Source organism: Adiantum capillus-veneris, chromosome 14 (assembly GCF_014529385.1).
Source record: "Adiantum capillus-veneris isolate H3 chromosome 14, ASM1452938v2, whole genome shotgun sequence".
Taxonomy (NCBI): Eukaryota; Viridiplantae; Streptophyta; class Polypodiopsida; order Polypodiales; family Pteridaceae; genus Adiantum; species Adiantum capillus-veneris.
In genome coordinates this window covers 12,488,364-12,508,251 of record NC_140944.1, presented here as the reverse complement: position 1 = coordinate 12,508,251, position 19,888 = coordinate 12,488,364, and the positions used below count along the sequence as shown (strand labels likewise).

The 19,888-nt window shown below is 42.1% G+C and overlaps 2 protein-coding genes across 2 annotated transcripts; both read right to left on the bottom strand.

The window, feature by feature from the left end:
• Positions 1–3,998: 3,998 nt before the first annotated feature.
• LOC147441915 (uncharacterized) lies at positions 3,999–4,454 on the bottom strand. Its single transcript, XM_086529309.1, has one exon. The coding sequence runs from the start codon at positions 4,452–4,454 to the stop codon at positions 3,999–4,001; it is 456 nt and encodes a 151-aa protein (XP_086385435.1).
• Positions 4,455–4,615: 161 nt separating this feature from the next.
• Positions 4,616–5,907, bottom strand: LOC147441914 (uncharacterized). The gene is made up of 2 exons (XM_086529308.1): positions 5,287–5,907; positions 4,616–5,224 (listed from the first exon to the last, which is right to left on the bottom strand). Exons 1-2 carry the CDS (start codon positions 5,905–5,907, stop codon positions 4,616–4,618), a joined length of 1,230 nt encoding a protein of 409 aa, XP_086385434.1.
• Between the last annotated feature and the right edge of the window lie 13,981 nt (positions 5,908–19,888).

Sequence of the window (19,888 nt, the reverse complement as noted above, 5' to 3'; positions counted from 1 at the left end):
AAGCTTGGTCCTGTTTAGCCAATGAGACCACAAATTTGGCACAACGGGCCTCAGCATGGGCAATTGGGTTAAGAATTTCGAAGCCTCCTTGGCCACGGTCCTGGAGGTTTTCGTGTTGTTTTCCTATAAAGATCTTTTTATTAGTTTTAGGAACTCTTTCTAGTGACACGACAAACATTTGCACAATCTCTAGAGCTTTCCTGACAACCTGGGGGCATGCCTTTGAAAAGAGGAGCGAATCATCTGTGAATAGTTTTACCAGGAGATGATCATTGCTTGGTGTTGATGATAAGTCACTTTTAAGTGGTGTGACTAACTTGACCTCTGAAAATGGATATTTGAAACTCTTCCCTGCAAACTTGACTTTACCTCTTCATCCTAGAAAGGGCTGATTAGAATTTAGAGGTGACTAACCCTTTGATAACAATCACTTCATTGGGGAGTCTCTAAAGTTTAGTTCTAAACATTAACATTCATGAACGATGCAGTCTTATAGTTTAGCTTAAAAATTGGAAAGGCCACTCTCCAATGTTCCCAATGTTCATGACCCTTTATTCAAAGGCATATGTCGCCGTAACAAGCTCCTCCTTTTTGGCCTACCAGTGGCAAAAGTCTTAGTGTTTGGGTGGTTTTTTATAAAAGCTTTGGCGATAAGGTAATGATGGATTTAAATGGATACTTAAAATTATTATTTTTCTCTTTAATGCTAGTTTTTGAAATTGAAATTGAAATTGAAATTGACGCTGATGAAAATGGTTTTTTTTAAAAGCTTTGGCGATAAGGTAATGACGATTTAAATGGATACTTAAAATTATTTTTTTTCTCTTTAATGCTAGTTCTTGAAATTGAAATTGACGCTGATGAAAATGGTTTTGCCGCATCATCGAGTTGGAACCAGTAGAGCTGGGAAAAAGAATACCAATTTTTTTTATTGAGAGAGGTGCTCCAGCCACACATAAACGGGTTCGTTAGTGTAATCAACCTCAGATCTATCCGTTTTTTCACGAGTTTGAATTTTAATCTCCCTTTGAAGTTTTAGTGTTCACTAGGTAAAACGGTGCCGCCTTCGGTGGCGGCATGGCCTCTCTTACCCTCAAACCCCTCGCTTTTGAAAATTTTCATAAAAGCAGATGAAGAAAAGAACTCTCTCTCTCTCTCTCTCTCTTTCTCTCTCTCTCTCTCTCTCTCTCTCTCTCTCTCTCTCTCTCTCTCTCTCTCTCTCCCCTTGCCATAGATTTAGTGTAATCCCACCTTGATAACTTTAAATCCATTTTTCTTATAAAATTGATGGTGAAAAAGCGTACAAATCTTGACAATTTCAATTGATGGTGAGTACTCTCTCTCACGCTCTCTCTCTCTCTCTTCCCCTCTCACTCTCTCTACTTTTATATAAAAAATCCCCCCTCTTCTCTGTATTTCTCTCGCATTACCTTTTTGCTCTCATTTGTCAATTTCTCCCCCCCTCTCTCCCTATCTATATCTCCATTTCACCAGTTTGTAAGGTTTGGTCCTACAGGTCATTTTTTCAGCTACCACACACAGTTCCAGCTACTGTAATAGTTCTTCAACTTTTATTTTATTTTTCTTCATCACAACGAAATTTAGAGAGTATATGACTTTACGATTGCGCCCTCGATGGCGGTATGACCCATGTAAAAGAACTTTCATATATTTTGGAAATGAACATTTGAAAAGATTTTGTTCAACCCTTTATGCAATAAATTATGTCAAAAAATATAGCATTACAAAGACCACTTCTTGTTTGGGTTTAAATTGCAGATCTATATATAACTGCAGCATTATGTTTCAAGTGCAAATCATATAATGCTATCACAATGTGATTTACACACTACGTATGCATTGACATATTCCAAATTGTTGCTATACCAAATTATTTATAAAAGTTTGCATGGCAAGATATTGTTGAAGGTCTCTAAATATGCAATCAAAATGTCAAAATTTCCAAAATAATATCTATGCGTAGTACATGCAAGCTTTCTACATCCTAAAGTGCAGCTTACGACATGCTCTACCACGGTATCGAACCACCCATGGTCCACGATGTAAGACACATCGACCAATCACTGGGGGGATAGACCCCAGAACAAAAATGCGTAGGGACCAACTACCATGGGTTAGACTTTGAGAAAACACAGCATTCATTGGGAGGGTTCTTCCTAGCCCTGCAATGGTGATACGTGCTCTGAATCCTCTCTGGATAGAAACTTGGACGTAGCAGAGCAAACTTGGATCATATGAGTCCTCAAAAAATCCCACCAGCAAGAAATGTGGATAATTTTGTAATCTATATCCAATCAAAAATCTATTAGTATAAACAAAATAGAGACAAAATAAAAAATGATTACTTTACTACATCAACATTGTTACCTTACTACATCCAAAACCTCGAGCAGATGAATAACCTCCATGGCTCTGATAGGGCCCCTCCATTGTAGTGGATTCTAAACATAGTTGGTGATTGTGAGTTTCAAATGAGAGAGAGAGAGAGAGAGAGAGAGAGAGAGAGAGAGAGAGAATAGAATCTTTTACCTTGGATGTGTCGAGGCCGCCTTCCTAGCGTGAAGGTCACGGAGGTCTTAAAATCCATCTTCATTCATAAAAAAAACTAAATGAAGATCAAAGATTGGTGCTATGTATTTTGGGGAGAGAGAGAGAGAGAGAGAGAGAGAGAGAGAGAGAGAGAGAGAAAATACATATCACAATTATGGAGATCCCCTATCATATCACTATATAAGGCCTCAAAATGTAACATCCAAAGAAGACACCTCTCTGAAATTCATGAGCAAATTGGTAGACCTTAATTCAACTCTTGGAAGGCTGAATGGGTCTTTACACTTGCATTTCATTTCATAATGAGGTCAATTGCATCACTTCCTTGTAGACAATGTTAGAAGTGTATGTCCTTTGGTCTCCCCCTTTCCTCACACTTGTGGGGTGACCATCACCAACCACAACCTTGATGGAAAAAGACGATCTCACGCGAGACATTGCCACATACAATTGACCATGGGTGAAAACAGGTGTTGGAAGATACAATCCAAGCACTCCCAATGTTTAACCTTGCGCCTTGTTGATCGTCATCCCAAAGCACATCTCAAGGGAAATTGTCGATGTTTCAACTCAAAAGGGAGGCCTTCTCTAGCTCCCATGAGAAAATCAATCGTTGGGATGAACATGACATTTCTTGCATGTGACCCTGTAATGATTTCTGCTTCAATCACTTTGATGTGAAATTGCTTACAAATCAAGCGTGTCCCATTACAAAGACCACTTCTTGGATCCAAATTGCGGAGCAACATAACTGGAGCATTTTGTTTCAAATGCAAAACATGTGGTGGAAAACCTCCTCCAAGATCTAAACTATTTAAGAACTCAGTTGTGAATAAAATGCTATCACAATCTGATTCACACACTAAGTCTGCACTGACATATTACTTATAAGTACCAAGAAATTTTTGCAAAACCAAATTGTTTATAGCATCCACATCCTTGTTGCGAGGTGCTAAGATTGCTCTGTCCTTGAAAAAGGCTACATGGCAAGAGAGTGTTTCAAGATCTCCATATATGCAATCAATAAGTCCTTGCAAACTATTTTGTGGTAGCACCATGTAGGTTGGCAAAGCTACATTACCATGTACCTCCCATCACAAACATTGCCATTGCCAATATCAAGTGTCCACCGCATAAATTCTCTTTCTCTAACATTATTGCAACAATTGACCACTCGCATGTTCTCGGTTAGACGCGGAACTTCTGTACAACACCAAATGTATGAGCGGCACAAAGATGCATCAACAATGTCTGCCCTTCCTCCTCAACGTACAACATGCAAGATCTGTCTAAAATCACCACCAAGGAGGAAAACCTTTCCGCCAAACAACATGTTTATGCATGACATCTCTTAGTGTCTTATCAAGAGCCTCAAAATCATGTCTATGAGTCATGGGAGCTTCATCCCATATGATCAATGAAGCCATTCACAACAGCTCAGCAAGCTGGCTATTTACTTTAATATTGCATGTCGAGTCAGAAGTTATATCAATAGGGATCTTAAATCTGAAGTGTGTAGTCCTTCCATTGCCAAGAAGTTGGGCCGCAATACCAGATGATGCGCATGCCAAAGCAACTTTTCTCCCTCCGCGTATACAAGAGAGCAAGGCATTATAAAGATAGGTCTTTCCTGTTCCACCTGGCCTATCCAAGAAGAACACAGTCCCACTATTCATGTTAATGGCTTGTAAAACCCGATTGTAAGCTTCCCTTTGTCCAACATTCAAAGATGATTCCATTTGAGTAGACAGGACTCTTTGTTCCTCTACATTATACATTAATTCTTCAGCAAGCACTCCATGATCACTCATTACTTGCAATGTGTGATCCACCTGGGGCATTCCAGAGTAATCTGAGAGCCTCTTTCCATACTGTTGAAGCATTGTCTCTAAGTTTGACAATGCTTGGTTTTATGCCATGCGTTCACAGATACTAAGATTGGTTGTGCAAGTTTTCATATGATATACATGGTCCTTGGAAAGCTCCTTACCAAAGTGATTCCATAATGCACCAGGACATATCGACTCACAAAAAACCAAAATGACTACAAATAGTAGCCGTAATTGTTTTCCTGCTTGTTGAAATGAAGCTCTTCTAAACAAAGAAACCATTCATCATCAACTTGCAATAATCCCCGTGCATTGCATGCTTCTTTAAATGTTTCATATACTCGTCCATTGAAGGTCTGAATATCCTCAAAAGACCTACATCCTTTACACTTGTTGAGTAACATGCGCAAATAGTACAACTCTTCAGCAGTGGGAACGATGTTGTACATTCTTCCAATCACGTCTCCTTTCTGTCTTGGAGTCCATGTTCTGCTTGCTGACTTCCAAACCCACTTTGTTGGGAAGTGTATGTACAACAAATCATTGGCCTCTGGATATCTTTGATTTGCAACAAACCACTCGGTGAGCGTAGTCTTTCTGTTGGCCTCACTCTCCACCACACTCTGTATAGTCACTCTGTCATTAAAGAAGACTTGATTTTGATGAGGTAAATGAATATGGAGGCGTTGCATGTCAGGTTTCTCTTGATGCAAGTCAAACCCAAATACCCGCCAGATAGCCTCAAATGCTGATACATATCGTGCATTAAGATAGTTTGTAACTTCATCTAAAATCTCTTCAGTGTCTTGTAGAGCAATAGTTTCCTGTCATGTCCCTTATACACATACTTGTAGAGATATTTCACAGCGGATATAGTTGAGCAAACCTCCACATTGATATGTGCATTGTACCTTACTGACAAAAATGGATTGTATGGAACAATCCATTTATTATTCATTTGCACATTCTTATAAACAGTGTGATTTCCATCATCCCTCCTCATGTATGTTGGGTATCCTTCCCTATCCACAGTAGTCGATCCATTGAAGCCTCGAGGGTATTTAAACCTGCACTTTCCCTCTACCATACATGGAGCATTTTTATTCAAGTTTCCACATGGACCATGTACATTACACCGACTGATAATGTCATGCAATTGTGGAAACATCACCTTATTAGGAAGCTCCGCACACACCATCTTATCATAATGGGATGTCTCTGTTGGTTTGTGCTCGGGAGAAAGTATCAATAGAATGTGGGCATGAGGAAGGCCTCTGTTTTGGAACTCAATCACAAAAATGTATCCAATGACCTTACCAAAAATCTCCCCCCTAATCAGCAAGCCCATCAAATCCTTGAACTTATGGTAGAAAACACGTGCAGTAAGGTCATGCCGATCGTTGGACATTTGTCCAGGCAATAATTCTTCCTGTATCCCCCTCCATCCAGGATTGCATGTGAATGTTATGAAAAGATCAGGCTTCCCTCTTTTGCGTACAATTGCCATGGCATCCTGATAGATGCTACCATATACATGTGGTACTGATGTGTGTGAACACATCACTACCACCCGGCGGTCCTAGTGTGTGAACACACTAGGACCGCCGGGGCATTTTTTCCCTCTTTAGGAGGTTTTTTTTCCCCATGCATTGTATATATGCCCATCACTCTAGGGCTATCTATCTTTCCATTGCACACTAAGTAACACACTCTCAATCGTGTGCCTTGAGCTTCCTTCGTCTTCTCCAAGCTGTGTATATTTCTCTGCAACCCTAATTCCAACAATTGGTATCAAAGCAGGTTGCGTCCTCCTGGGCTTAGTCGCCAGCTGCTCCAGTACACGCCTGCTCACTCTCTCCAATTTTAGTGAGCTTTGGCGAGCATTCGCAGGTGAAGTTAGTCACACCACTTGAAAGTGACTTATCATCAACACCAAACAGATTTCTGATTCGGGCTCATTTCAGCCTCCGTTTTCACTACAGGCAGTACTGCACAGGCTATTTCGTCATTTTGTGCAAAATTTCTGTCAAAGCCGTTTTCTGCATAATAGGTGCCTTACAATCTTCTACGGTTTGTGCTATATAGCATGTGTTGTTCCCGCTCCGTTTCTCCTATTTTCGGGCAGTTTTAACATCAGGTGCAGCATTTACCATGGCTAACAACAACAACACAGATGTGTTCAAGATGTTTGCTGCTGAGGACATGTTGGATGGGGACAATTACCCTATGTGGGCTTATATGATGCAACACGTTCTTGTGTCAAAGGGTGTCTAGAATATTGTGCAGGGCATTGATGTACGTCCTGGTTCTGAGGATGTAGGCGATGTTGAGGATGTTGCAGGTCTTGTTGTAAGGATTGCAGCTGTTAGAGTTGTTATGCCTACGACAGAACAAGCTCGTTGGGATGTTAAGGATGCGCAAGCTCATGCATTGATTGTTTTGTCTATGAAGCGCACCATTGTTCCTCACATCCGTTCAACAAAATTTGCAAAACAAGCTTGGGATATTTTGGCTGGTCTTTATGCAAGTCGCAATGAGGCTAAAATTGCTTTGCTATGTAAAGAGCTAGAGTCGAAGATTATGCATGAGGAAGATGATATGGACACTTTCCTTGCTAGTGTAAAGGATATCAATGAGCAACTCATTTCTGCAGGTGAAGTCATTTCAGACAGTTCCCTAGTGCAGACTATTCTTGATGCCTTACCTGATTCTTACGAGACTTTTGCTAGTACTTGGAGACTTATGACCCAGGGAAATCCAGAAGTTGTCAAGTTTGATGCATTATGCACATTGTTGTTGCAAGAATCACTTTCCAGAAAAAACAAGACTAGTCAACGTGCACTTGAACAGGCATTTATTGCTTCTCAAAGAAAGGGTGGTAACAACAATGCAGCCACTTCTTATGGTTTTGCTCCAAGTGGCAAAACTTCTATTCCTAATGCTCCAGCTGGCAGCAATTCGCCTGGAAATTCTGGTGATAAGGGCAAAAAGAAGATGCATTGCCATTATTGTAAAGCTAATGATCACTTGATCAAGTCATGTCCTAACTTGAAGGCCAAAGAGGCTAAGAAGAAAGAGGGTGGTTCCACTACAAATGCAGCCATTGTTGAGTCTTCTATGAAAGGAGACTATGTTGCTGATGTTGATGCATTTTTCCAGTTTGCTGCGTTTTGCAGAAATCTGATATGGTTGCTTCTTTTCCGCCTCTCGAAGCACCTGTCAAACATGTTTGTGAAGGCTGTATTTTGGGTAAGATGCAGCGTTCTAAGTTTCCAAAGGATGGTTCAGTTCGGGCCACATGCAGGTTGCAGCTTGTGCATAGTGATGTTTGTGGGCCCATGCAAACTCCGTCCTTGGGCCATTACCTTTACTTCGTGACTTTCATTGATGATTACTCCAGACATGCATGGGTATTCCCGCTTAAAGCGAAGTCCGAAGTTTTTTATGTGCTTCAAACAATTTTTGGCTATGGCTAAAAATGTTTCAAAATGTACTATGGGCACCCTCCGTTCCGATCGAGGGGGGGAGTATATGTCTCATGAATTTAATGCATTTCTGGCTAGTCGTGGGATAAAACACCAATGTACAGTGCCTTATACACCTTAGCAAAATGGTGTTGCTGAGAGAAAAACAGGTCATTGACGGAAATGACACAATGTATGGTCAAAAGTCAAGCTTTGACGCATTCTTTTTGGCTTGAGGCCATCATGTGCGCCACATATGTACTTAACACGTGTCCTACAAAACATTTGCAGTCTATTGCTCCATATGAAGCATGGCATGATAGAAAGCCTTCTATTGAGCACATGCGTGTTTTTGGCTGTTTGGGATATGCTTTGGTGCCATAAACACAGCACAGAAAATTGGATGATAAGGCTGTCAAATGTATTTTTGTTGGTTATAGTGCCAAAAGCAAAGGTTACAGGTTGTATCATCCGCAAAAAAAACATATTTTGGTTTCACGAGATGTAGGATTTGTGGAAGATTCTGTTCAGCCCTTGCTGTCATGTACTAGAGACAGTAATATAAGCTCACAGGACATTTATGACACCTTGTTGCCTCTTTCCAGTGGTGGAAATACAAATGTAATTTCCAATGAGGCAAATGTACAACCTATAGAGGTTTCTGAAAATGTTATAGATCAACCTATTACTGATATAGATGTACATGATGTACTTGATGAGGAAAGGGCTGAAAATGAGCAGGCTAGAGGTATGCCAAAATGGCTGGTGCACACTTTGCATGACAGTAAATTGGATGCACCTTTGTCTAGTCGTACTCGTTCAGACTCTCTCCATGCATCTTATGCATCAGATTGTTATGCTTTGGTTGTGTCTAGCTTACATGATGTTGAGGAGCCTCTGTCTTTTGATGAAGCATATAATTCAAAAAATTGGATGGCTGCCATGCAATCAGAATATGATGCAGTTATAGAAAATGACACATGGACTTTATGTGATTTGCCTCCTGGCAAAAAGGCCATTTGTACGAAGTGGGTTTACAAGTTGAAACGCAAGCCGGATGGTGAGATCGATCGCCATAAGTCTCGACTTGTTGCAAAGGGTTATGAACAACAAAAAGGCATAGATTATGAAGAGACTTTTGCTCCCACTTGTCGTATGACTACTGTGCGTTTTCTATGTGCATTGGAAGCTCATTTTGGTTGGGATGTACATCAATCAGACATTGTTACTGCTTTCTTGAATGGTGACATATTTGAGGAAGTTTATGTAACGCAGCCTCGTGGTTTTGTCATAAAAGGACAAGAGGACAAAGTGTGCAGATGTAAGAAGGCTTTGTATGGGTTGAAGCAATCTCCTCGTGCTTGGTATGAGAAAGCTGACACTCATTTGGTCAAAGAAGGCTTTCGTAACAGTCCAACAGAAAGCACATTGTATGTAAAACATGAGGGTGATGTACTTCTCATTGTGGTTCTTGATGTCGATGATTTGCTGATCACTGGACCAAATGAGAGACATATTGCTGAATTTAAGGCTGATTTGAATGCTACTTTCAAGATGAAAGATTTGGGATTGTTGCATCATTACTTGGGTATACAGTTTAAGCAGTGTGATGGTGGTATTTCCTCCTGTCAGAAAAGTTACATAGAGACATTGCTATGTAAGTTTGGACTTGAGGATTGAAAACCTATTGCCACTCCCATGGAAACAGGTTTGAAGTTGAGTCTACATGATGCTGGCGATCATGCTGATGTCACTCTTTACCCAATTGTTGTTGGCTGCCTCATTTATGTATGCAACACGAGGCCAGATATTCAGTTTGCAATCTCGCAGGTCAGCAGATTTATGCATAGCCTAGGGTCTAAGCATTGGCAGGCTATCAAGAGGATTTTCCGCTACCTTAGTGGCACTTTACATCTTGGCTTGTTTTATCCCAAGGGGGGATCATTGCCGCCAGACTTACATGCTTTCTCGGACTCAGATTGGGCTGGTTGTTTTGACACAAGAGTGTCCACAAGTGGTTTTTGTTTCATGCTTGACAGTTCATGTATATCATGGTTGAGCGAGAAGCAACCTACTATGGCCACTTCGAGTTGTGAGGCTGAGTACAGGGCAGTCTTCACAGCTACGGTTGATTGTGTATGGCTCAGACGCCTTATGGCTGATTTGGGTGTTGGACAGGACACTACCAACACTATCTACACTGACAGTCAAAGCGCATTGGCGATTGCGAGGAACCCAGTTTTTCATGCTCGCACAAAGCACATTGAGGTGCATTACCACTATGTCAGGGAGAGGCTCTTAGCAGGAGAGGTCAGCTTGGCTTAGACAACCTTGCAGATCTTTTCACAAAGGCATTGTCTTGTGAAAAGCTTGAAGCTTTCCGCAAGGCTTTGGGCTTACTCCACTTTGTGGAGTGATCACGTCCTCCGGGGATGGCACTTCCCTTTACTCATGTGCCATCTCTCGTTCACCGCATCACTCGAGGGGGTATTTGTTACCATATATATGTGGTAGTGATGTGTGTGAACACACTAGGACCGCTGGGGCATTTTTCCCCTCTTTAGGAGGTTTTTTCCCCCGAGCATTGTATATACGCCCATCACTCTAGGGCTATCTATCTTTCCATTGCACACTAAGTAACACACTCTCTATCGTGTGCCTTGAGCTTCCTTCGTCTTCTCCAAGTTGTGTATGTTTCTCTGCAACCCTAATTCCAACAATAGAGTTGGTGCATATAGCATGGACTACCAACATATGATGAAGGCAATACCACCCTCCTGCCTGTTAGGAAATAAGACGTAGCTAAATAGATAATTGAGTAGATTACTTAATGGAGAGAGACAGATTTATATACACGAGATTATAGAGTAGAGAGAGAGAGAGAGAGAGAGAGAGAGAGAGAGAGAGTATACACACGATATACGTGGTTCACCCAATGTGGGCTACGTCCACGGGAAAGCAGCCACTCAATGGCTTTAGTACTTCAAAACAAGAAGTAGTTTACAAAGGGATTATACCCTTAATGGAGCTCCCGCCTTGCTTCATTCTCACCACCTCACACTCACCTTGTTGCATCAACTTCACACTATGAAATGTGTGTAGAAATGGCCTCCTTTTATAGGCCAAAAGGGCTGCCCTCTCTTATGAGAGACAACCATGTGTAGCCGCCCTTGTGCGAATAAGTCCAAATCGGACCCTCCAATCCGCCCATGTGTGGCCGCCCTTGAGAAGACAAGTCCGCTTTTGAATTCGGCCACCGGCCACTGGCCGTTGACTTCCGACCACCGGCCATCGGCCATTGACTACCGGCCACCGGCCAACCGACCGGTTGTTTTCCGACCACTTTTCGGCCGCCGTCCGGCCATAATATTCTGACGAAAAAGAATATTCCGGCGAAAAAAGAAATCTCGGGGGCCTCCGCCCCCGAGGCCTTTAAAGTTGCCCCTGATTCTTGTCCATGAAAATTTTGGTTTCCAGTGAGTGATTTTCCTTCACGCACGATGGCTTCTCCTCATAATGGGGGCCTTACAAATGTGCGCTTTTACCACAGAAAATTACAAGGGTAAATCAGGCTCCATACTTAACAATCTCCCACTTGGAGACTGATCTTCAAACCAAACCTGTGATTGCTTTCCATTTTGGCTTCTTATCCTTGAATGCCGATTGAAGATGAGCAAAAGCTCAACTTCTCCTTGTTGACCACCTTTGTAAACATTTCTGCACGATTTTCACTTGTATGCACCTTTCCTAGCTTTAGTTGTCCCTCTTCCAAAAGAGTGCGTATGAAGTGATATCTCACCTCAATGTGCTTTGTCCTTGAATGAAAGGCTGAGTTCTTCGCAAGATGGATAGCGCTTTGGCTATCACTGTACAAGACACAATTGTCTTGTTTGAATCCAAGCTCTTCTAAGAATCTGTGAAGCCACAGAATTTCTTTGCTTGCCTCCGTCATTGCTACATACTCTACTTCCATGGTAGAAAGTGAAACCACTTTCTGCAGCTTTGAAGCCCAGCTTACTGTTGTGCCTCCAACCGTGAACACATAGCCAGTAGTGCTCCTTCGAGTATCTTTGTCACCTGCCATATCTGCATCAGCATACCCTTCTAGAAAAATATCAGTTCCTCCAAAATACAAAGCATTTGTTGTTGTCCCTTTTAGATATCTAAGTATCCACTTCACAGCTTGCCAATGCTCTTTACCTGGGTTGTCCATGAACCTACTCACAACTCCCACTGCATGTGCAATGTCTGGCCTTGTCCAGACCATAGCATACATTAGAGAACCTACCGTTGCAGCATATGGAACTTTAGACATATAGGCTATCTCCTCTTGTGTCTTTGGACACATATCCTTCTTTAGTTTAAAATGACCAGCCAAAGGTGTAGAAACTGGTTTTGCATTTTTCATTGCAAACCTTTCTAGTACCTTCTTGATGTAATCTTCTTGAGATAGCTTTATTGTCTTCTTCGTCCTGTCCCTTGATATTTTCATACCAAGTATCCTCTTTGCAGCACCTAAATCTTTCATTGAAAAAGATTTGGACGGCTCCTCTTTTAGGTCTTTGATGTCCTGCATGTTAGCACTTGCAATCAACATGTCATCAACATACAACATTAGGATGATGAATTTCCCATCTCCCAAATTCTCCGTGTAGACGCAGTGATCCGAGTTGCATCTTGTGAATCCATGATCCAACATCCATCGATCAAACTGCAAGTACCATTGTCTTGATGCTTGCTTTAAACCATACAAGCTCTTCTTTAATCTGCAAACCATTTTCTCCTTACCTTTTACTTCATACCCCTTTGGTTGAAGCATGTAGATTTCCTCCTCTAAGTCACCGTGAGGGAATGCCGTATTTACATCCATTTGCTCGAGATTTAGATCATGAGCAGTCACAAGGCTTAAGACAAGCCTAATTGAGTTCATTTTTACAACAAGAGAAAATATTTCATTGAAGTCAATACCTTTCTTTTGAGAAAAACCTTTTACCACAAGCCTAGACTTGTACCTTTTCTTCCCACCTTCTTCTTCCTTTAGCTTGTACACCCATTTGTTTTGAAGTGCCCGGTTACCTTGAGGCAACTCAACCAACTCCCATGTTTGGTTGCGATGTAGTGAGTCCATCTCCACTTGCATGCTCTTCGTCCATTCTTCTTTGGATTCATGTTGCATAGCTTCTTCATATGATTCCGGCTCTCCAGAATCTGAGATCAAGAGATGGTTGAAGGAAGGAACAAACCTTTCTGGAGGTCTACTTGCTCTTGTAGATCTTCGGGGAATAGGTTGAGGCTCCTCATTTGGTTGACGTTGTTGCACATTGTCACCGTTTGCAGTCCTTGAGTCTTCACCGTCCTCAAGCTCCATGTACTCATCACCTGTTTCTTTTGTTCGTTTTCTTTCCAAGTAATCTTTGTACATATTTTGTTCGCTAAAAATTACATCCCTACTCCTTAAGATTTTACCATCTTCAAGATTCCATAGGCGATACCCAAAGTCTCCTTCTCCATAGCCAATGAAGAAACACTTTTTGGACTTTGCATCTAACTTTGATCTTAGGCTTCTATCTATGTGCATGAAATCCTCACACCCAAACACTTTGAGAAATGCATAATTCACCGGTTTACCTGTCCATGCCTCTTCTGGAACTCCCCCATCCAATGCCGTTGAGGGTGATCGATTGATTAAGTACACAGACGTACTTACAGCTTCCGCCCAAAGCTCAAGCGGTAGGCTTGCATGTAGCCGCATGCTTCGTGCTCGTTCCATGATTGTCCTGTTCATCCTTTCCAAAATCCCATTTTGTTGAGGTGTCCTTGGGGTTGTCCTTTGCCTCCAAATGCCATTGCTAGCACAAAAGCTTTCAAAAGCTTGGCTGCAATATTCGCCTTCATTGTCGGATCTGAGGCATTTAACCTTGGTACCTATTTCATTCTCCACAAAGGCTTTCCACCTTTGAAACATGGAAAATACATCGGATTTATTCTTCATGACATAAACCCATGTTTTTCTAGTCGCATCGTCTATGAATGTTACATAGTACAATGAGCCACCAAGTGATGGTGTACTTGCAGGACCCCAAACATCAGAATGAACCAACTCAAGTTTTTTATTTTTTCTTTCATTTCCTAATTTTTGAAATTTTACCCTCTTTTGTTTACCATAAACACAATCTTCACAGAACTCTAAGTCCACTTCTTTCAAACCTGGTAGAAGCTTCTTTGTTTGAAGGATTTGCATTCCTTTGGCACTCATATGCCCAAGTCGGTAGTGCCACACCGCACTGTCAACTTCTATAGTTGCTGCACAAGCTGAAGGTTGCATGCTAACAGTACACAAGTAAAGTGTACCGACTTTTTCACCCTTGGCAACCAACAAAGATCCCTTTGAGATCTTCCACCGTTTGTTTCCGAATGCAATGTTGTGACCTTCATCGTCCAATTGTCCTGTAGAAATCAAATTTTTGCGAAGAGAAGGAACATGCCTAACATCTTTAAGCTTCCATTCATTTCCGTTAGCAGTTTTGACAGAAACTGTACCTTTGTCGACAATCTCACAAGCTTCATCATCTCCCAAGTATACATACCCAAAATTACCTTTGGTGTCGTCTTGGAAATGTTGCTTGTGTGGTGTCGCATGGAATGAAGCCCCGGAATCTACTATCCAGGAATTAGACACATTGTCTAATGAGAGAATTAGAGCATCTTGCTCTACTTTACCTGCCACATTGGCCTCCGATGTTGGCTTGTTGTCTTGAGAATCTGTCTCCTTCTTCTTCTTGGACCAGCAATCCTTCTTGACATGGCCCTTCTTGCCGCAGTTCCAACATTCAAGAACTGACTTTGTGCGTGACTTGCTCTGCCTTGAGCGATCACGACCCTTTTGGTTTTTGAACCTCTCCTTAAGCCTTCCTCTTGTTTCCACTGATAGTGCAGCACTTGATGATTCTCCTGTGCTTCTCCTTCACATTTCCTCGCTTAGGAGAACACCCACAACATCATCAAACTTAAGAGTATTTGTGCCAGAGATAGAATTACTTACAGCCATCACAAGGCTGTCCCAACTATCCGGTAGAGATGATAGTATAAGGAGAGCTCGTACTTCGTCATCGAAATTGATTTTCACTGATCGAAGTTGACTTATGTTTGTGTTAAAGTCATTTAGGTGTTCTGCAACTGAACCATTCTCTGCCATCTTTAGATTGAACAAGCGCTTCATAAGAAATACCTTATTGGATGCCGATGGTTTCTCGTAGAAGTCGTCAAGTGACTTCATCAAGTCCTCCGTGGTCTTCATCTCCGAAACATTGAAGGCCACCGTTGATGCCAAGCTTAACCGGATTGTTCCCAGTGCCTTTCGATCAAGGACAATCCATGCTTCATCTGCCATTGTTGCGGGCTTCTTCGCAAGACCGCCTAGTGGCAAATAGAGGTCCTTCTGGTAGAGATAGTCTTCAATCTGCATCTTCCAATGTTGGTAGTTTTTGCCGTTGAACTTCTCAATCTTGAGCTTCCCTTCCTCCGCCATAACTCCCACTCAATTCAAGGAATCCTTTCCTTAAGATAATTTAGATACGAGCAAACCTTGCTCTGATACCAGTTGTTAGGAAATAAGACGTAGCTAAATAGATAATTGAGTAGATTACTTAATGGAGAGAGAAAGATTTATATACACGAGATTATAGAGTAGAGAGAGAGAGAGAGAGAGAGAGTACACACGATATACGTGGTTCACCCAATGTGGGCTACGTCCACGGGAAAGCAGCCACTCAATGGCTTTAGTACTTCAAAACAAGAAGTAGTTTACAAAGGGATTATACCCTTAATGGAGCTCCCGCCTTGCTTCATTCTCACCACCTCACACTCACCTTGTTGCATCAACTTCACACTATGAAATGTGTGTAGAAATGGCCTCCTTTTATAGGCCAAAAGGGCTGCCCTCTCTTATGAGAGACAGCCATGTGTAGCCGCCCTTGTGCGAATAAGTCCAAATCGGACCCTCCAATCCACCCATGTGTGGCCGCCCTTGAGAAGACAAGTCCGCTTTTGAATTTGGCCACCGGCTACCGGTCATTGACTTCCGACCACCGGCCATCGACCATTGACTACCGGCCACTGGCCAACCGTATGAGAGACAGCCATGTATAGCCGCCCTTGTGCGAATAAGTCCAAATCGGACCCTCCAATCCGCCCATGTGTGGCCGCCCTTGAGAAGACAAGTCCGCTTTTGAATTTGGCCACCGGCCACCGGCCATTGACTTCCGACCACCGGCCATTGGCCATTGACTACCGGCCACTGGCCAACCGACCGGTTGTTTTCCGACCACTTTCCGGCCGCCATCCGGCCATAATATTCCGACGAAAAAAAATTTCTCGGGGGCCTTTAAAGTTGCCCCTGATTCTTGTCCGTGAAAATTTTGGTTTCCGGTGAGTGATTTTCCTTCACGCACGATGGCTTCTCCTCATAATGGGGGCCTTACAAATGTGCGCTTTTACCACAGAAAATTACAAGGGTAAATCAGGCTCCATACTTAACACTGCCAACATTAGCACCCAATATGGGTTCTCTATCCCCCCTTGTTCCATATCTTGCTCCGATCATGTCAGCCAAACCTTGATACACCTCACTACATAGATCACTCTGATGATTGTGAACCCATAAAAGCCTCAACTCCTCCATACAATTGTATGCATCAACAATATATTGTTGCAATAGCCTACCACCATGTAGAAGACATTGTGTTGTGTCATCCCTGATTTGCAATCTATACTTGTAGAAATCCATTGTAGAAGTATACCTTGTATTCCTTCCCCCTTGCTCTCTGTTTTCTCGTGGCCTGTCTAATGCCTGTATGTAGGGATTCCAACCTTCTTCACCACTTGGAAATAGCAACACATATAATAGAGACATGTACGACCTGTGGAAATTTGAGATTCTTTTTAGATGCTCTCATCGCCTTGACCAGACATGATTGCAACAACTTCTGCACCCGTTGGAGCAAGGTACTACCAGCCATTTGTACGTTTCTCAGTGATGACCATCCTTATGTCATGAATATTGGAAGTTTGAACCATTGATGTAACTTCCTGAAAGCTTGAGCGTAAGGATTTACGCGATACATCATTGATTGCAAGATTTCCAAGACATCTGGCTTGAGTTTAGAAACATGGTGCATCCTATTTTACAACTCATTCTCAGTGTCAAAAAAATACAACTGAGCAAATCGAGGGATTAGATCTGGCTATCCTTCAGGCATCAGTGGACCAATTTTATGATAGATAGATCCATGCACTTTGAAGGTATAGATTCCTTTTCTTTGACAGAGAGATTCATCTATATGAGCTCCTAAAGAAGAAAAAGCCAACACACTATTGTATGCTCTAATATGTTTTAGGAATTTCTTGCTTCTAGTATTACCTCCGTGCATTAATTCTCTTAATTCTAAAGGAGGTTCACATAATAGTGGCAAAGAAGCACTCCTTGAGTTGCAACAACTCTTCCCCACAAATGTGCGAATGGTCTTTGCTTCTATCTTCCAAACAAAAGCACCACAAAGGGAACATGAAAAATCCAAGCTACCTATGTTTATCAACTACTGATCTATATTTATCAACTACTGGCAATCTTCCAAGTGAGCTACATTAATCCCCTAGAGAGTGTCGAACTCTCTCTCTTGCTACCTCACGTCGCGTAGCTCGAGAGGCTTGAAAGATCCTACTACGTCTTGCATGTCCAGGAGACAACACCTTCGGACCAATAGCCATCTGTCCCAAAAAGAACTCTTATAAATAGTCTTAAATGTGGATAATTAAGGAGAGATTGGATCTTCTCTCTGTCTCCATCTTTAACGTTTCATGTATGGAAACTATGAGAGTGAGAGAGAGAGAGAGAGAGAGAGAGAGAGAGAGAGAGAGAGAGAGAGAGAGAGATGTATTTATACCTATACACCTTAAAAGGAGTGAGATTATAGAGGGGGAGGAGCTTGTGCACCAATTAGCATGACCACATTGAGAGAGAGAGAGAGAGAGAGAGAGAGAGAGAGAGTTGGTGCATAACACAACTTTGGAGAGCACTTCATTCAACATGTTATGGCCACAATTTTATAGAGAGAGAGAGGGAGGGGGATACTTCTTTCACAAAGACCACTCCTGAAAGTAGCTAGATAGATAGATCCATGCACTTTGAAGGTATAGATTCCTTTTCTTTGACAAACAAATTCTAGAGAGAGAGAGAGAGAGAGAGAGAGAGAGGTAGGGGGATACTTCTTTCAGGAAGACCACTTTGGAAAGTAGTTGAGAAAGAGAGAGAGGGAGAGAGAGGATCTAATAGAAACAGAGAGAGCTGGTGCATAACACAACTTTGGAGATCACTTCTTTCAACATGTTATGGCCACAATTTTGGAGAGAGAGAGAGAGAGAGAGAGAGAGAGAGAGAGAGAGAGAGAGAGAGAGAGAGAGAGAGAGAGAGAGAGGGTGTGTGACTCAAGAGACATAATGGCAAAAACACTTAGAAAAGATACTCATCGTCCATCCACTACATACATAAGATAGACCCCCAAAACCTAGATCTACATAGTAGCCTATAAGTGAGAGAGAAGAACATGTGGATCCACAAAGCCTATAAATGAGGAAGACGTGAGTATTATCATCCACTACATAATTTGCTTCCTGTGAGGGCTCCCTTGCTTTGAACGCGATGGAATATCTCCTTTATCCCTCCTTTTCTCTTCACCTATCTCTCATTTTTTTCACCACCGCTCTCTAAATATTTTCCTCCCTCTCTCTCTCTCTCTAAATATTTTCCTCATCCTCTCTCTCTATCCCTAGAAATCTCCGCCCAGTTTACTTCTCTCTCTATCCCACTTTCTCTCCATTTCTCTCTCTATCCCTATCGCTCTTTTCCTCTCTACCTATCTCTTGATTTCTCTCCCCCTCTCGCTATCCCTATCCACGCCATCCCACCGTTCATTCAACACTTCATAAACATGTCATCGCCACAATTTTAAAGAGAGAGAGAGAGAGGGAGGGGGATACTTGTCTGACAAAGACCACTCCGGAAGGTAGCTGAGAGAGAGAGAGAGAGAGAGAGAGAGAGAGAGAGAGAGAGAGAGAGAGAGAGAGAGAAAGAGAGAGAGAGAGAGAGAGAGAGAGAGAATACTTCTTTCACGAAGACCACTTTGGAAAGTAGTTGAGAGAGAGAGGGAGAGAGAGGGAGAGAAGATCTAATAGAAACAAAGAGAGCTGTTGCATAACACATCCTTGGAGATTACTTCTTCCAACATGTTATGGCCACAATTTTAGAGAGAGAGAGAGAGAGAGAGAGAGAGAGAGAGAGGGTGTGTGACTCACGAGACATAATGGCAAAAACACCTAGAAAAGAGAGCTCATCATCCATCCACTACATACATAAGATAGACCTCCAAAACGTAGATCTCCATAATAGCCTATAAATGAGAGAGAAGAACATGTGGATCTGCAAAGCCTATAAATGAGGAAGACGTGAGTATTATCATCCTCTACATAATTCACTTCCTGTGAGGGGCCCCCTGCTTTGAACTCGATGGAATATCTCCAGTCACATTAAGCCCCTTCTTGGGTCAATGGGTCGACACCAATGCATTGAGCTTGTTTGTGATAGACCTGACTTCAGATACACCTGTATTATGTTGTATTGCTACGACAGTCAATTTGTTGCTGGTGCTTTGCAATTCAGACACAATGCCTTTTAAATCAATGCCATCCTTGTCAAGTTTGTTCTCAAGAAGAGACATCTCCAAGAGACTCATGATTTTGTCTTGGTTGCTTTTTATGTCAGAAAGTTGTACTCGCTGCAAAACATCATTGATCTGTACTTGCATCTGCACCTCTAAGAGACGCAGATAAATCCCTTGATCACGTTGTAAATCGTGCAACCCATGAATGGTCTCTTTGTAGGAAACATGTGCTGCCTCCACTCTCTCACATGAGGCTTGAATGTTGGAGTATATGTGCGGATGGCACCTACCCCATCTGCAATCTGCCTCT